This window comes from Dipodomys ordii, unplaced genomic scaffold (genome assembly GCF_000151885.1).
Source record: "Dipodomys ordii isolate 6190 unplaced genomic scaffold, Dord_2.0 Scaffold2, whole genome shotgun sequence".
Lineage (NCBI taxonomy): Eukaryota > Metazoa > Chordata > Mammalia > Rodentia > Heteromyidae > Dipodomys > Dipodomys ordii.
Genome location: NW_012267218.1, coordinates 27,601,435 through 27,614,130, shown reverse-complemented (window position 1 = coordinate 27,614,130; position 12,696 = coordinate 27,601,435). Strand labels below are relative to the sequence as shown.

The window sequence follows — 12,696 nt, the reverse complement described above, 5'->3', positions numbered from 1 at the left end:
AAAGAAAGAAAGAAAGAAAGAAAGAAAGAAAGAAAGAAAGAAAGAAAGAAAGAAAGAAAGAAAGAAAGAAAGGGAAAGCAAGCAAGCTTAGAGATGTGGTGACTGCGGCTGAGCCTTTCTGAAGGTCTATGTATTGCTCCCCCTGTGCCTCACTCCTTGGTGAAGGCCAAACACCTCAAATTCCCTATGGCCAAGAAAGCTCAGGGCCTGCAAATCTGCCCACCCCAAAAACTTCTTTTGGGGGTCCTAGTTACTTTTCCAGAGAACCTCTCCTCCCCAGTGATGTCTTCCTAAGTTCTAAGGTACAACAAAGAAGCAGTTTTAGTACGGGAAAGAGAAGCACCAAGAACAAACAAACGAAATGCTTTCCAAGAGCTCCCATTTTACCTGACTCCCATCCCACCCTGGGGGAAGGGAGGGAACCCTCCTAAAGAGGGCCCCCCTAAAAAAACAGGAGATGTTTTCTAAAGCTCACTATGATTACAGCACAGACACCCCGCTTACAGGCAGTTCTGTCAGGGGACTGCTCAGAAGGTTGGGCCCACACCGAAGATTCCAAAGCCCACAACTGGGCGCCTTGGACTAAGCCACAGGGAAGTTAACAAGGTCTGCCACAGGTGTGGGAATAAACAGCTGCCATCCACTGCAATGTAGAGGAGCTACACAGTGGGGACTCTCACTCCCCTCATCTGCCCAGGTTCAGAGTAGACTGCATGATGTGCACAGGGGTCACATGATAGAAACAGGAACCCAGAAACCACCACCTCCTACACCTCTGCATGGGCTACTGCACCCCATCTGCTCCCACCCAGATGCTAAATGACTGACACTACCTCTAGTCTCTTGGCACCCAGACACAAAGGTTTTCTTGCCTACAGATATTCAAAAGTTCTCTTGAGTTCCTAACCATCGATCACTCAAGCCTCCAAGCCCCCAAGTCTAAACATTCTAGAACCAAGTATCACTGGAGAAATCTCAGGGATGCATTCAACCTCAATATGTTTGTAAGTGCCCAGGCTCCAACCTCTATCTGGACACCTTCAGGGACAGGGCTGGTATCACCTTCCTGGAACACAAGTTCTATTCCCTAAGGCTCAAGATGTTGTCTAGCTGGCCTATACGGTCTCCCTTTAAGCCTAGTTCTGTCCTTTAGGGTCATCTAGAGTCCACCCTCGCATCACATGATAATTCTAATGCTGGAGGAGGTAAGAGCTGCTCCTGGGGGTGGGGGCCTTCAGCAGCCCCAGATATAACTCCATCAGGACCGCAGGCAACATGGCCTGCTCCATCACCAGAAGAGCTCATTCCAATGATCCAACCTAGTGTCTTCCCCCCCCCCCCCCCCCCGCTCCTGGGGCTTGATCTCCAGGTCTGGGCACTGTCCCTGAGCTTTCATGCTCAAGGCTAACACTCTATCACTTGAGCCATAGCTCTACTTCTGTTTTTGTGTTTTTTTTTTTGTTTTGTAGTTTAATGGAGATAATAGTCTCATGGGACTTTCTGGCCCCAGCTGGCTTCAAACCATGATCCTCAGATCTCAGCCTCTTGAGTAGCTAGGATTACAAGTGTGAGCGACCGACCAGTGCCTGGCACCAACCTAGTATCTTTTACTTAGTGTCTGGTGCAGTAAATTCCATTTTGTTAAAACTAGCTCCCTACCCAGCAGAGCAGCCATCCTAGCAGGCTACTTGCAGGATAGATTTTCCACCATCAGAAGCCTCAGATATACTGGCTACCAGGGAAGGAAGGGAACATCATAAGTCAGGTCTGGGTCTGGGTACGGAGGATCAGGACAGAGCAGCAGAGCAGAACACAAGATACGGTGCTGAGCCCCAAAGATTCAGTGTCCTGCATGGCAGAGATGGGGGTCAACTCTCCCATCAAGTACATTAGCATCTGATACTCAGAGAGGAAGCCACAGACCTGACCTGCATCCACTATGAGGTGAATTACCTATACCTATGCAGATCTGGCTGGGGATCTCACCGGAGGCAGCAGAGACCAGCAGTGTGGAAAGAAGTCCAGCCGGCAGCCTAAGCGTGGGCATTAGAGCTAGCTCTGTCTGATGAAAAGACTGACAATTCACTGGGCTCTGGTGGCACATACCTGTAATCCTAGCTACTCAGGAGGCTGAGATCCGAGGATCTCAGCACATGCAGGAAATCCAGGACTCCTAGTTTCAATTAATCACACACAAAAAAGCTGGAAATGGAGCTGTGGGCTCAAGTGGTAGTACGCTAGTCTTGAGCAAAGAAGCTCAGGAACAACGCTCAGGTCCTGAGTTCAAGCCCCGGGATGGACAAAATTAAATAAATAAATAAATAAAAGGACTTGTTTATTTTAATTGCTCATTTTGTCTTTTCTACAATTCTGGATTCCTGACTTCTTTGGAAAAGCTGGAAGATGGTACAGCATCGGACCAGCTGTTCTCAGATAGCATGGTCCCCTCTACAGGACAAGCCTTCCTGAGCTCTCCAGAGTCCCCACCAAGTCCACGCAACACCCCTTCTCTTCCTCCTGCCCTGGTGGGCATGTGAATTGGCACCAGATCCCAGTGGTATTTTCCTTGGCATCTCCTGCCTAAAAATGCCTGCCAAGTCTTTATTTCTCCCTAACAGAACATATTGTCCTTTTCTTCTTAAGAGACAAAGAATATTTTCCCAATCACAAAACATGTGTAAGGAGTTGGGGCCACAGCCTGCAAGATATGTGCCCCAAAGCAGCGTACCACTATGAGAGGGAAAGGGAGGAGTTTAAGGCACAGCCCATGGCCTCCTCAAGTACTAGGGTCTGCCAACTTATTTTCCAAAGAAAGGCTTTTGGCTCTCAGAGCCTGATGGGCTCTGCAAGACCTACTGAACTCAGCCACCATGACCTATGTAAATGACTGGGTGTGGCCATGTTCCAATGCTTACAAAAAGCAACGTGAGCTGGCCTCCACTTCATACGCTGTACTTTGCAGAACTTTTGGTTCCAGTTTCTTAATGTAATGGATTGGCATCAATTCCAGTCACTAGGCAGGAGGGGACCCTAAACATCATCCAGAAGAGATCTGCTGCTATGGCCTCTGTGCTGCCCAAGGACAGACCACTCTAGAGTGACACAGGACTAGATTTAAGTGTGTTCTGGCTGGGCCACTTAAGGAACAGATGTAATCTCTGATGAAGGGAGATCATGGGCTAGAGGACCATAGCAACTATTTCCCACAGTGAGCAAGCAAGCTCAATACTCAGTGTTCTATCATGAATGAATGAATGAATGAAAGTGTGCTGTATCCATCTTTCCATCTCTGATATCAAACAATGGGTATCCAATAAATACATGTTAAGTCTACAGCTCACATTAATAAAGAGGTCTGTTTCAAGTATTAACCCTCTAGACACATCACAATATATGTGATTCTTCATTAATAAAGATTATACACACTACCTTCACTTGTGTGTGTGTGTGTGTGTGTGTGTGTGTGTCCATGCATGCTGGTGGTGGGGCTTAAATTCAGGACCTCACACTCTCACTTGGCTTTTTCACTCAAGGCTGGCATTCGTACCACTTAAACTACAGCTCCACTTCTGGCTCTTTTTCTTTCTTTCTTTCCTTTTTTTGCTGGTCCTGAGGCTTGAACACTGGGCATGGCTGCTGCTCCTAAACTTGCCATAGCTCCACTACCGGTTTTTTGTTGTTACCTGGGAATAAGAGCCTCACAGACTGTGCCGTCTGGCTTTTGAATCATGATCCTCAGATCTCAGCCTCCTGAGTAGCTAGGATTACAGGCAGGAGCCACCAGTGCCTGGTGCCTTCTTTCTGTTGTTAAGAGCATGCTGACACTAGGTTTGAGAATCATAGTTTAAGGCCAGACATGCAAAAACATTAGTAAGATCCTTATATCTCAACCAACAAGCTAGGCATAGTGGTGTGTAATCCTAGCTACAAGGGGATAGAGGTAAGAGAATGGATGTCTGACGCCAGCTCAGGCAAGAAGCTTAAGACCTCATTGGAAAATAACTAAAGCAGAAAGATCTGGGGGTGTGGTCAAGGAGTCGAACACCCGAGTTTAAACCCTAGTCATGTGAGAACAGCAGTATCCCAGGGTCTGTGGAGCTTTGGGGGACCTCACTGGCTTCCACTAGCGCCCCTATAGGTAGAAAAGGGCGGTGGCAGAGCAGGTGAGGAGGGTGGCCCTCCAGAGTGCAAGACTCTGTTGTGCAAGGAACTAGAAAGAAAGAAAATGCTGTTATGGGAAGAATCGCATACAGGCTGACCAGACAGAGATGTGCAGAGATGTGCTGCAGAGATGTGCAGGTCCAGGAGTCAGGGCAGGACGCCAGGACATCGAGGACAGCAGAAGGCCTTGCTCACCTTCGGCTCCGATGGACACCAGCTTGACCCCTTTGCTGGCGATGAAATCTAGGGCCTTGTTGACATTAGAGATCTTGTGGACCCGCATCTTGCCTCTTTCTGGCTTGGCCAAGCGCTCACCTGATCGGATCAAAGGGAAGAAAAGGAGGTGAGATGCAATCCTTCGGATGCCAGGCCACTCTCGATACGTTCCACCGAAGGCACACCTTGGACGTGTGTGTGCTTGTGTGCTGTCACGCTGTCAAGGAAAGTGAGAGAGGCAGAGACCACCCCCTCTTCCTGTCCACGGGTCAGGTCCAAAGCTACACACACATTCACTCAGCGCTTATTTGTTTATTCCTAATTTTTCAAAGTAGTTGTACAAAGGGTTTCCATTCAACAATGCATCGCCACCACTGTCATCCCTCCATCATGCTCACAAGCCCACCCATCTCTCACAACCCACCCCTCCCATCTTAACACTGATTCATGCAGCCCCTAACAAAAGCCAAGGGTTAGCTGGGAGGGAATGTGAGAGTGAATGAAACCATTTCTTGTCTTTATGTCATGAAAGTCCAGTGGAAGAGACTGGCCTTAGATAAGGAAATGTACAAGTCAGTGTATACAATGAACACAAAAAGGACCAGTGAGAAGAAGGAGAGGCAGGGGAGAGGGGAGGAGGGAGGGAGGAAGAGAGAGGGAGGAAGAAGAGAAGGAGGGAGGAAAGGAAGAAGGGAAGAAGGAGAGAGGGAAAGGAGGAGGAAGGCAAGGAAGAAAGGAGGGAGGGAAGGAAAGATAAAAGGAAGGACTATGCTGGAAGGAAAGCCTATCTGAGAAAGCACATTTCTTTACAGAGCTGTGTCATACCATCCTTTGGGCCCTCTCCTGGAAAAGTAGAATTGAGTCTCAATAATGCTTTCTAGGGCTGGGAAGGAGGCTCAGTGGTAGAGTGTTTGCCTCACCATACATGAGGCCCTGGGTTCAATTCCTCAGCGCCACATAAGCAGAAAAATCCAGAAGTGGTGCTGTGGCTCAAGTGGTAGAGTGCTAGTCTTGAGCTGAAGAGCTGAATGACAGACAGTGAGTGCCCAGCCCAGAGTTCAGGCCCCACGACCGACAAAAATAAATAAATAATAAATAAATAAATAGAATAATGCTTTTTAAAATTGTATCCTCTAGTACCATATCATACCTGCTTGATGATCTGTAGTAGTGACTGTGCTTTATCAGAGTTGTTTTTAATGATGTTACTCAAGAATATTTTCTTTCCAGATGATGATTGAGAAGCTAATTTTAAAAAATGCTGTCAGGTACCACATCAGTAACAAAACTTCTCATTTTTCTTTTTTTTTAATTTTTTTAAAAAACCTTTTTTCCCCTTTTTATTCATGGAGTGTACTGTATGTCTAATTTTGTTCAGATGACTGCAGAACCTGGAAAAGCTATTGCTGCTATTAATGTATAACATACTGCTATTATTGGTCATATATATATATATAATTTGAATTTTTGAAAAATTTAGCTGTGCTGTCAACTTTGGAAAAAACATCCCATTCACCGTGTTAAGTTGGCATTGTAAAGAAATTAATAGCCATATGGGTCTAGAAATGTTACTTTTTTTCCCATTTGTACAGGGGTAAATGCACCATATTAAATATGTGAGGTCTTATCTAAGTGGGTTTAATTACAGAAACTAAAAAACAAAAGGATGAGGGGGAGGTAGGAAGAGAGAGGGAATCGAAAGGAAAGGGAGAAGGGAGGGAAGAATGAACTGAGGAATGGTTAGGGAAGACCCAAAGTGCAAAGCCAGGAAGATTGCAGGGACTGATGACCAAAGCAGAAGGACAGCATGTGCAAAGGTCCTGAACTCCTAGACTATTTCACTCAGGAAGGGAGTATAGGTCACTCTAGAGTATTTTGAAAAAGTTCCTTTGTGTTGAAATGTCTACAGTGCCCCTTCCCTATTTGAGAACCACTGCTGTGGGCTGCCCTGTTATATTGTCTCCAGTGAGTACCCAGGGCTCAGCCAAAGTCAGTCCCTACACACACATTCCTATCACAAAGTGGGTGGGGTGGGCTTCTGCTGCTCAAGCTTCAGAGCAGAAGCTGAGGGAGTAGGGCAAGAGTTCATCTTCCAAATCCCCCATAAAAAAAACAAGTGTCCAGGGGAAAAGGCCTGTCAATTTGGCTTGAGAGTCACACCTGGGAGAGCGGAACACTTCAGAGTCCCTTAGGAGTCAAGAACCCTAGGTGCTGAGCCCCAGGCCTCCTGAACCTGCTGCGATCCCCAGCCCAGCCTGGCAACCGCTGGCAGTGAAGAGTCAGGGCTGGCAGCTGGGCCACGGGCCAGGCCGCCCTCCTCAGGGGCAGCCACCGGCTTCCGGGAGACGGCAGACTGCCTGCTGCAGGTGGGCCAGCCTTCCGCTCCAGAAAGACACAGCTGCTTTCTCATTAAACCAAGACTTTCGCGGAGTTGCTCCTCAACACAGACCTTGCCGTTTCCTGACTGCAGAACTCTTGCCCAAGAGCCCAGGGTTCCTGCAAACCTGAGCCCCACCCCCCTCGGCAGCTATACACACAGTAGAAACCAGACTTCTAGGCAACCAGAGGTTGGAAAATTTTCCTGGGCCTAGACTAGCAGTTTGCAAGCTTGTGTCAGCCCGGAATCACCTGGAGAACTTGCTGCCCTGATGTCCAGCCCATCTAACTCCGATGGAGAGGGGCTGTGTGGAATAAGCAGTTCTACTGATTCTGGGGTCAGTGGCCCCAGATCACACTTTGAAGAGCCTTGTCAGCAGCATCCTCTTCCCTCTTCACACCCCTTGGTAGCCAGGATGAAGGAGGAAGAGGCACAGTGGTCTCGCTGACCCCATCTCCACCAGTTCTGGGAAAGATGTATGCCGCTCACAGAAAGGCCTGGCTGAGCTCCCTGTGCGTGTAGGCTGGGCAGCTCAGCAGGCTACCCTGTGGGACCTGGTAGAGCAGCCCAGCTCTGGGCATGCAAGCATCCTAATATTCTAGGTGTGACTGACACTTGCTTTCCATGCCCAGTTCTAAGGCATCTAAGTTCTAAGTTCTAATGCGAGCTCAGCAAGGAATGGGAAGACAATGAGCTGCAGATTGCAGCACTATGCAGTAAAAGACACAAGAAAGGAAAAGGCAGATGCTGCTGGGGTGAGGGGAGGTGGCGGGGGAGGGAGGTGGCAGCCAAATCAGATTTGGGAAGAAACATCAGGGAAGTCTCCTGAGAGGGAACCCCCAAGCTGAGTTGTGAAGAATGAAAGAGTAAATGACACTGGGTGCTGGTGGCTCACACCTGTAAATCCTAGCTACTCAGGAGGCTGAGATCTGAGGATAGCAGTTCAAACCCAGCCTGGGCAGGGAAGTCTGTCAAACTCTTACCTCCAATTAACCAACAGAAAACCAGAAATGGCTCAAAGTGGTAGAGTGCTAGCCTTGAGCAAACACAGTTCAGGGACAGTGCCCCAGACCCTGAGTTCAAGCCCCATGACTTAAAAAAAAAGAGTAACTGGAAGGTTGGTTGATTAGCTGGTTTTCAGCTGGGGAAGGTTGGAGGAGGAAGTAGAAAAAAAAATCTAAAAAGCAGAATAGAATAGTAATAGAATAGTAATTCCTTAAAACTTAAAACCAGAATTGCCAAATGATCCAAAAACCCCACTTCTGGGTATATACCCAAAAGAATCATATTCCAGGAACCCTTCAAATTTATTTATTTACACATTTAAATTTCCAAAGATAGAAGTGACCCAAGTATCCATTTGCAGATGAATGGGTAAATCAAATGGGGTGCATGCACCCGACAGAATACTATTCGGCCTGAAACAAGAACTCTGACACATACTACGACATAGATGATCCCCAACAGCGTTACACTAAGTGAAATAAGACACTGCATGAACCTGCTTACATGAGAGAGAAATCATCACCTTTCATCAGAGAGAGAAATCACAACGGCAGGGACTGGGACCAGGGAAGGGAGAGTTTGCATTAACAGGGACAGAGCGTCAGCTGGGGAGGCCAGAAAGTTCCAGAGATGGATGATGTAGGCAGTTGCCCAACAATGTGAATGACTGTAGTGCCAGTGAACAGTAAGTACTTGCAACTGACTAAAATGGTCAGTGTCACATGATGTGTATACACACACACACACACACACACACACACACACACAACCACAACCATCACACACAGAGGTTTTACCTGAAAAGGAAGCATGGAGGACTATTATTTTAAGAGGACTGAGCATGTGCAAAGGCCCAGAAAGCAGAGTCCATGTCATCTGGGTGCGCTCACCACTGTAGCAGAGGGCCTCAGGTCTACTACCTTTTTGGGAATAGTTGGTTCAAAATGAAACAGGTGCCAGCTCCCTCAGGCTGCTCTGCGAAGGAATGCGGACTGGGGCTGAAGGCCCTGGGGAGGGACGGCAGGCTGCTGAGCAGGGAACAGTGTGACCATATTTGGGTTGGCAGACGGCCGATCCCTGAGGGGATGAATGCAGGGTGGAGGGGACAGAGTCTCAGGCCTTCGGAGGGTAGCATAGAGGGATGTGACCCAGCATCTGGCTGACACTACAGTGCCCAAGGCTCAAAGTCAGGTTGTGAAGGACACAGAATGAAAAGAACACAAATGTCCAGCGGCAAAACGGACAGGGGCAGCTGTGGGTCTCAAGTGAGGGTCACAAGGTCACAGCAAAGGCTTCAAGAGGAAGAGAGGTTTGTGAGGGCCAGGACTCAGCTACAGGATGGACATGGTAGGAGATGCCCAGTGCCAAGACCTGGATGCAGTTTTGTCCTCAGTGGTTTGGGTGGTAGAAGCTTGAACCCAGTGAAGTGATGTTGAGCTGGCAGGGGCTTTTAAGGGGAGGGCCCCAGTGAGGTCATTGGGGGGTGGTGCAGTGTGTTCAAAAGCACTTAATAGCATAGTTCTTATGAATGAACGGCTATAAAACAGACAGCCTAGACTCTCTTTGCTCTCTAGTTTCCTATCTAGCACAGGGTCTCTACCCCCCTCCATGTTATGAGGTAGCCAAGGAGCCCAAACAAATGAAGACACTTGTCCTTGGAATTTCAACCTTCAAAACGATGAGCTACAGCAGAACGCCGATGGCTCATACCTGTAATACTAGCTACTTAGGAGGCTGAGATCTGAGGATCATGGTTTGAAGCCTGCCTGGGCAGAAAAGTCCCCATAAGACTCTTCTCTTCAATAAACGACTCAAAAACCACAAGTGGTGCTGTGGAAGAGCCCAGCCTTGAGCACAAAGAGGCTTAGGGACAGCACCTAGGCCGAGTTCAAGCCTCACAGCCTATCAAAACAACAACAAAAAACAAAACTATGACCTAAATGCATGACTTAGGGAGGAAAAAAAGTACCCAAGTACCCAGCCTCTTGTATTTCATTATAGCAACTGAAAAAGGACTAATACTAGGTTCATTATCTAAGAGGGTACTCAAGGGCTGGGAATGAGGCTGAGTGGTAGAGTGCTTACCTAACATGCATGAAGCCCTGGGTTCGATTCCTCAGTACCACATAAACAGAAAAAGCCAGAAGTAATGCTGTGGTTCAATGCTAAGAGTGCTAGCCTCGAGCAGAAACTCAGGGACAGTGCCAAGGCCCTGAGTTCAAGCCCCAGGACTGAAAACACACACACACACACACCAAAAAACAAAAGAGAGGACTGAAAACACACACACACACGCACAACACACACACACACACACACACACACACACACACACACACACACACACCAAAAAACAAAAGAGAGGGGACTCAAGAGAAACATGAGACCTCTGGCTGAGATCTGGTCTAGGACTCACTAGTATTAAGGCTGGGTGGCTGAAAAGTAGCCCCGTATATATACCAAGGCTAGACTCTTGGGGACCACCAATATTTAAAGGATGGCAAAGGAGAGGCACCCACAGGAAAGTCAAGATACACATTCAAGTGGAGTTGGGCCTGCAGACTGCTGGACAACCTAGGGGCTGCCAGCTAGGTTGTAGTGGAGCCAGGTTTCAAGCTAGGCCCCAAAGGTTACCCTTTTGCCCACAATTCCTGCCATTTTGAAGAAAAAGGAATCTCAGATACCACTCTTCCAAACCTCTCATTGTAATCTTGGATGTGGAGACAGAAAGACAAAATGACTGGGCCAAGACACTCACACACCTGTGGAACTGAAGGTGTGGCTCAAGTGGAAGAGTGCCAGCTATGAGCAAGACACCCACAGGGTCCACAACGAAACCAAGGCCTTCTAGTCCCTCCTCACCTCCACTTGGTTCAAGATACCCAAAGCAGGTTATGACCATGGACAGTGAGAACTAGAAGGGCCAGGACAGAGCCCAGAGCACATCACCGTACCCTGGGCCCAGGATCACCTCACCTGAGATGACCTCCAACAGCAGCATGAGTTTCAGGCCATCCCGGAAGTCCTCCTCTATATTCTCGATCTGGGTCCCGGCCTTCCGGAGGTGGGAGTTGCACCATGCTGTGAATGTCTGGGCAGAGGGAAGATGAGCGAGTAGTCAGTCTCCTGTCAAGTCACATGGTCTCCAAGGCCCTCACCAGGGCCTTCAATGCCTCCCCAAGACCACCTCCTCTTGAATCTTTCCAGGTGTTCTATAGAGGTGCTAGGCAGTCTCCCTGCCATCACCAGGGAGGGTTGACACCCACCCAGCATGGCTGTTCCAGCCTCCTTCACCTCATCATCAGAACTGCAGCCCAGGTTCCCTATGGAGCTCACCACACATGGGTACCAGGGGAGGAAAAGCACAGCAGCCTCTGCTAATGCAGCCCCTCCCAGCCCTCTTGCCGAAGCATCATTCCTGTCTGGAAGTACCACAATTCCATCCTTGGCAATCCCCCACTGTGGTGAATGAGGTTCAGTCTTCACAGAGTTATGGTGGAGTGAGTCAGAGGTGACATGTTAAGTCCCAATAATACTTCTGGGTAGATTTGATTATGCAACCCTCTTGCACTTGGCAGCTACCTAAGAGGAAAGATTTGGCTTGGGGGGGCAGGGGGGGATGGAGCTCAGATGCATGGTGTCAGGAAAAGAGAAAGAAATGCAAGTGGCCAATGTGTGGATGTGGGTTGCAAAAGTATGAGGAAGAATTCCAGAAAGGGAATGGAAGGAAATTAAATACACAGACCATCAACTCCCTCCCCTTCTCTACAGAACAGATGGTGATCAGATGGGATAGCAACCAAGCTGTCCTGTGTCAGCAGCACCACCTGGTGGCTCATACTAGGAAGGGCTGCAGGCTTCCTATCGCCTTGAAGGACTCCATGCAGAACAGGAACTAATGAAAGTGTGTGCTTAATTCCACTTGTGATAATCCTATCTTTAACTGGCATTGCACACAGCAACCAGAGAAAAGGGGGCTTTTTTGCTGTACTCGTCTCTTCTGTGACTGCTCCAGACTTCTTTGCACCTGATGGTACCAACAACCTATCTACAAGCCAGCGTCCAGCTTACCCACGGCAGGGCTGTTCAGAGCCCTTTCCACCTGCCCTGCCAAGGTCCAATGATGGGTGGCATATTATCAAAAAGGCAGCATCGAGCCCATTGCTAGTGGCTCACAACTATAATCCCAGCTACTCATTATCTGAGAATCAAGGTTCGCAGCCACCCCCAGCAGATATATCTAGAAATACTCTCCTCCTAGGAAAGATCACCTAACCCATGCTTCTCGCCTCCTGGTCCAAAGTCCAAAGTCAAGTGGTCATGAGCGGGAGTGGGTACCAGTACCCCAGTGTTTATTAAGAGGGGAGAAATGGCTGCCTAGATGCATAGGCAAAGGCAAAGAGCCTCCTGTGAGCAGGAGGGAGGAGGAGGAAGAGATGGGAGGAGGAGGAAAGGATAGTATTTTATAACACCTCCCTACTTGGGGGCCTCACCTTTATGTGCCAGCCCAATCCTTTGGGAAGACGAGCACACTGATCAGGTAGGCAGGGCATATGCTGATTCCTTAGCTGAGAATATTTTGCTGGTGACCTCACATTCGTCTTTCAGGATAATGAGTGATGCCATCACCTCCTCCAGGAGGACTGCCGGGGTTGGGTGCAGACTACACAGCACCACACTTTCACTTCATCACTGCCTGGCCTATGGTCGGCTCCATAACCCCAAACTTGGGCATTTCTGAAGGTAAGGACTCATATCTCAGAGTCCCAGGGCTACAGTAGTGAGCAAAGCAGCATAAGTCACAGCCCCTGGGCAGTGAACATTCTAGTGGGTGTGAGAGTTTGGGCAGAGCTGGGGGCCCCTTGCAGGTGACACTGAATAACTGGGGGGGAACACATGGTGTTCTGGGGACGCTGTGTGCAGGGGAGACAGCTCGC

The 12,696-nt window shown here is 48.6% G+C and overlaps 1 protein-coding gene across 1 annotated transcript in view; it reads right to left on the bottom strand.

The window, feature by feature from the left end:
• Actn1 (actinin, alpha 1) overlaps positions 1-12,385 on the bottom strand; it is a 50,028-nt gene extending 37,643 nt beyond the window's left edge. Inside the window, exons 1-4 of the mRNA XM_013013693.1 lie at positions 12,355-12,385; positions 11,006-11,082; positions 10,736-10,850; positions 4,357-4,476 (exon numbers count right to left, since the gene is read on the bottom strand). Coding sequence (XP_012869147.1) covers positions 4,357-4,476; positions 10,736-10,850; positions 11,006-11,082; positions 12,355-12,385 — 343 coding nt within the window. The remainder of the gene's footprint in view (positions 1-4,356; positions 4,477-10,735; positions 10,851-11,005; positions 11,083-12,354) is intronic.
• Positions 12,386-12,696: the final 311 nt, after the last annotated feature.